Here is a 5202-nt window from a genome sequence, read left to right as displayed (position 1 = left end):
CCCAAACATAGCAAAAGCAGCACTAAAAAAAAAAAAAAGTGGGTTATTAAGTCAAAAGCTTGACTCCAACCCATTTCCATAGGGAGAAGCCACTTTAAAGCGGTTTTAACATAGCTTGATAAACAGACTACAAATCTATGACTAAAAATCGCAGTCGAGAGGGGTGCGCTGCATTTTTTTGACCTGGTCCAACTATAAGAGACTATTACGATCACATCGTCTTGATCATTGGTTAGTGAAAGCAGAAACATAAGAGAATAGTAACCTAAAGATGACTCGATACACCGACAAAGGACCACCACTGACGATGGTGGCGCATGTGGGACACATGCCACATTGAGGAAAAAAGGAGCACGTGAATATGAAAGATCCGAAGCCGCTAGCCTCGATGGTGCTGCGCATGGCGGCATGAATTTACTCCCTATGGTGCGACGGCGTGTGAGCCACATGCGCCACTCATTTGGATAGATTTCTTCCACTGTCCGACAGATCGGCGGTTGGGGAGTCTGTTGGAGAGGCGTGTGGTGGTTGAATATCGCTAGCAAGCAGCAAATCGGAACATCTTGATACTATCACCGAAAATTTTGAAAGGAAACCGAAAATAAACCTATAAATAAGGGCTTGGCGAGCGGAGGGGGTGGAGAGTAGCTTGTTTCTCTTTTTAAATATGATATTTATTATCATTGGTGTAGGTTTTTTAAATAATATATTAAATATTTAATAGATATTATAATATTCACGTGGCCATGGCAAGGGACTCCAAGGGGAAAAGAGATTGTCCCACATCAGCTAGTAGTGATCCTGCTGGTGGCTTTATATTGAGAAAGACAACCTCTCCTCACAAGCGCTTTTCTTGGCGTGAGTTTTAGCAGATTTATCAAAATGCTTCGTTAACAGATAAAAAATAGTAAAAAAGTCAAATATAAAATATAAAATTTTTGTATTTGACCTTCATTCAATTGTCCATCAGAGCAATATATATATATATATATATATATATATATATATATTATTTTAGGTCTCCTCAAATTTCTATAACAACATGGTGGATGGTTAATTAGGGATTAAATTTCTAGATCAATCAATAAATAGTCATTTTTGTTCTTTTATTCTTTTGTTTTTTTTTTTATAGGGAGGGAGAGTGTAGATTTCCAACTTTTTTTTGGTCTATTGACTTGATAAGATTTAAAGGTAAGACTAGATACTCATATCCAATTTTGTTGGATATATAACAAGAAACTATTGATTTATTGAGAATCAGTTGTTCAATTGAAAACAAAACCCATAAAATAATTACTATTTGATAAGTTTTAAGAATATTATTACAAAGAAGAAAAATGATCTGTATAATTCTAGATATTGAGAGTCTCGCACTCCCTTCGATTGAAAAGTAGATAAATCTAAAATTTACATAAAAAAATTTAATTTTTAATAATAAACTTTATAATTTTTGAAATGGAGTGAGCCGAACTTCTATATTCTAAACCAATATATTATCTCTTTAGTCAGTTAGGGCCCGTTTAAATACAAATCTCATACCATCTTATTTAATTTTAATTAATAATTTTATTATTATTTATAAATTATTTTAACTAATTTTATCTTATTTCACTATTCCACCCTTAATTAGCTTTCAAATTAACTCATTACTTCTTCCTCAAAAATATTTCAATCAAATCTATACTAATTATATAATTAGTAGATTGATTTGTACTAAAAAAAAAAAAAAGAAAAAAGAGAAAAACCTAAGTAAATGATTATGAATTTTAGAATTACAGATAGCTTTTAATTAGGAGGGTGTTTAATTTGCTTATAATATTTTTTATGTCAGAAAAAAAAATTGAACAAGACATCTTCCATCTGCGTTATCAAAACCCCATCAATCAATCTCTTATTCCATCATGCAAAATCTTCTCCTCGATCGATTACACACCATATACATACATAAACACTAATCATGTACGTACCATCATCACGATTCACCGCCTCAGCCCTTCAATTGTCAACTATTTTCAATTTTTATAGATCTTATCTCAATTTATTACTTAAATATTTTTTTAAATTTTTTTTCACACACTATAACAAGAAATAATAAAAAAAAAAATTACAAGAAAAGAACTGTAAATAAAGAAAAAGAGAAACAATGATTAAAATTTTTTTAGATTGATAAAATAGTTCACTCTATATATAAAGAATAATTTAATTTATAATTTCTTAATTTCTATTTAAATAGTGAGATGAAATAAAATGATTTTAAATAAAAATTAAAAATTAAAAAAAATATTATTAGAATATTAATTTTTAATATTATTATTATTTAAAAATTAGAAAAAATTGAATTAAAATTTAAAAAAACTTAAAAATATTTTTTTTATTTTATATAAAAATTTAAAAAATTATAATAATTATAAGATGAAATAAAATAAATTAAAATAATTTATCAATCTAAAACATAGCCTTAATAATAGATAAGCTATTGAGAATTGTGCCATTTGCTTGCTGGCCAGCCCATCCCCGGCCGAGAGTACAACACTAAAAAGGAATATATATTTGATTTCTGCAAATTAAGCGACACAGCTCGAAACGAAGCCAGAAAATCCCATATAGAGGCAGAGGCAGAGAGCGAGGCAGGAATCAATTAAAGGTATAACGGAAAACATATGATCGTACAGTTGGAATATCACCGTATGACGTCAGTTTCTTTCTCGATCATCGAGCTCCAGGTGGGCGGGTGTCGACGGTCGGACGTCACTGACGACGGCGCTGTCATTCAGTATACTATTTCAGGTTTAATAAATTATATGTAGATATTTGATTCGGGAAGAGGGTCATTCGCTTAATTGTGTCATACAATCTCTAAAAAAGTCGATCATTTCTCCCAGAAATGGCGGCATGAGCAATCATTTGCGGAGCTTTTACAGCTTCTATAAATTGGGGTCACTCCCCCACTAACCCTTTACTGCCTAGCTTGCTTATATCGTTCTCAGAAACTTGCACTGCATTCGTTTGAAGACATTGTAGCACATTCTAGGCTTACTCGTACGTCCCTAGCTAGCTTGAGATGTCGTCAAAATCGATGTTTATGTTTGTGGTGTTCGTTCTCGTTTTGGGAAGCTTGTTGCTCAAATTCGGTCCATCTCTTCCCCTCCTTATCGCTATCTCTCTCTTCCTCTCACATACTTACATCTCACGTATATATGTATGTATACAAGAAATATTGTGATAGATCTCTGTTTTTTATTTTTGTCAACTTTTTGGCAGATTGTAATGGAAGGTATGGAAGCTTTTACGCCAAGGCAGCTGTTTCCTCAGAGAGAGAGAACAGTCGAAAGGTCCGTTTTACATTTTTCGAGAGTCCCTTCTTACATTTTCGTTTGCATACAAGTTTCAAACGTACATTCATGATCTGCACTCTGTTTGTACATGCAGCTGCTTGCTGGTTTGAAGTACAAGAAAGAGACTGTGAAGGTGAAGGGAGGCCTGCAAGCATCAGCCACCGGTAGTAATGGCGGGAGCTTTCAGGGTTGGGAGTTGAGGAGGGTTCCCTCTGGTCCAGACCCGTTGCACCATAACGGGGGTAACCCAACAAAACCTAGAACTCCTTGAAGTACTACTGAAAGTGAAAGCTCATTTCAAGTAGTAGATCATGATCTGAGGCTCGCCTTGAATGGAGCTAGATTTACTTTTTGCTTGGCTGGCTAGCTAGCTAGTTTGCTTTTGACTTGGAAATAGGTTCTTCTTGTGTAGTTTTCATGCAAGAATGTTAAGATTTCCCTTTTTCTTTTCTGTTTGGGCCTTCTTTTTGGGTAACAGATGTTTGTCTGTCTTAGCACTTGATGTATGTTTGATATATAATATATAAATATATATATATATATGAAATGAATCATGTATATATATATGGTTTGCGCTGGGAAATCTTTTACCTTTTTGCTTGTACTTTTGTAGTACCTATGCTATATATCTATCCTGTTAGGATGTCACAAAGCATCCTGGCCTGCAGTTGTTCAATATGATCTCATCATCAAGCTTATTAATAAAACCATATTATCTACATCTTCTGTTTGAAAGAAAATAGAAAAATATAAACTTGGCTAAAAGTGGCCGTGTGTCAACAAACAGTCTGCAATTATATTAATAAAATATATAAAAAATATAAAAAAATAATAAAAATAACTGTATATAAAATTTTTAATAAAACAAAATTAGAATTTAAAAGTAAAATGGGCTGTACATCATTAATGAGACGGATGTGATTGGTTTAAGGCGGGGATAGAAACCTTGTCAAAGTCAAAAAATGACCAATTATATATATATATATATATGTATTATATATATATATATTCGACTCTCGTTCAAGTCCGGATGGGAATGGAATCAAGGAAGGAACTCTGACAATATCTGCACATTTCTCCTATATATATCGATGATGGACGCCGGGGAGAGAAGTGACAATGCTGACGTTCCAAACAATGACTGCAGAGTGATAGCAAGCAGTAAGACGTTAAAAAGCCGAAAGGACAGACGTGCTGCCCGCATAAACGTACAGCTAGCAGAAACGGCTGAAGTCGAGGAAATTAGATTAAACTGTACATGATGCCTTGGGGAGGACAGATAGATTTGTTTGATGTCAATCAATGCAATGCAGGAAACAATCATATATATATATAATATTAATATTATTAACAGTTGAAAAAATCTTTCTACCGGACCAAATTCACCAAACCATGAAGTTATTCACTTGTTCCTTTCACTTCACAAGGTGATCAGAGGTATTAACCATATCTTTTAAGTATTACAACAAGATTAGAAATCTTTATTTTTCCTCATTGTGAATATTTGAGAGACAATGCTCATTTTTTTTTCTATATTATGATCATAATCTAGATGGGCATATATGTATGCTGTTAATGGTGCATGTATTTTGTATTTAGTTTGGACGAGGCTAGAGAGTGGTGTGTTGATCCTTTTTTACCAAGATGTTCGTGAGAAATAAATCTATCACTTAAGAATCCTTTAAGTGATTCATCACTCTTCGATCATGTTCATAACTGATTCCATGAAAATAAGATCACGTGGGACACGTAAACATCAAAATTTGATGGAAGTTTCGGCTATAAATACAGTGTTTGGTCCCCAAATTCACTCACTCAATTCTCTTCGGTATTACACCATCTAAATAGAGTGGAGAAGAGTTTGAAA

At 33.2% G+C, this 5202-nt stretch overlaps 1 protein-coding gene across 1 annotated transcript; it reads left to right on the top strand.

The window, feature by feature from the left end:
* Positions 1–2665: 2665 nt before the first annotated feature.
* LOC108997815 lies at positions 2666–3701 on the top strand. The gene is made up of 3 exons (XM_018974188.2): positions 2666–2787; positions 3262–3332; positions 3430–3701. The coding sequence occupies exons 1-3, from the start codon at positions 2688–2690 to the stop codon at positions 3604–3606; spliced, it is 348 nt and encodes a 115-aa protein (XP_018829733.1). The 5' UTR covers positions 2666–2687; the 3' UTR covers positions 3607–3701.
* Positions 3702–5202: the final 1501 nt, after the last annotated feature.

This window comes from Juglans regia, chromosome 5 (genome assembly GCF_001411555.2).
Source record: "Juglans regia cultivar Chandler chromosome 5, Walnut 2.0, whole genome shotgun sequence".
Lineage (NCBI taxonomy): Eukaryota > Viridiplantae > Streptophyta > Magnoliopsida > Fagales > Juglandaceae > Juglans > Juglans regia.
Note: the sequence above shows the minus strand (reverse complement) of the source record. Positions and strands in the feature narration are given on the sequence as shown.

Excerpts from the sequence above, each read along its gene's own strand:
- LOC108997815 (XM_018974188.2), top strand. The coding sequence starts at position 2,688 with ATGACGTCAGTTTCTTTCTCGATCATCGAGCTCCAGGTGGGCGGGTGT. Across the intron at positions 2,788-3,261 it reads CATTCAGTATACTATTTCAG|ATTGTAATGGAAGGTATGGA; the intron begins GTTTAATAAATT and ends ACTTTTTGGCAG. Across the intron at positions 3,333-3,429 it reads AGAGAGAGAACAGTCGAAAG|CTGCTTGCTGGTTTGAAGTA; the intron begins GTCCGTTTTACA and ends TTGTACATGCAG.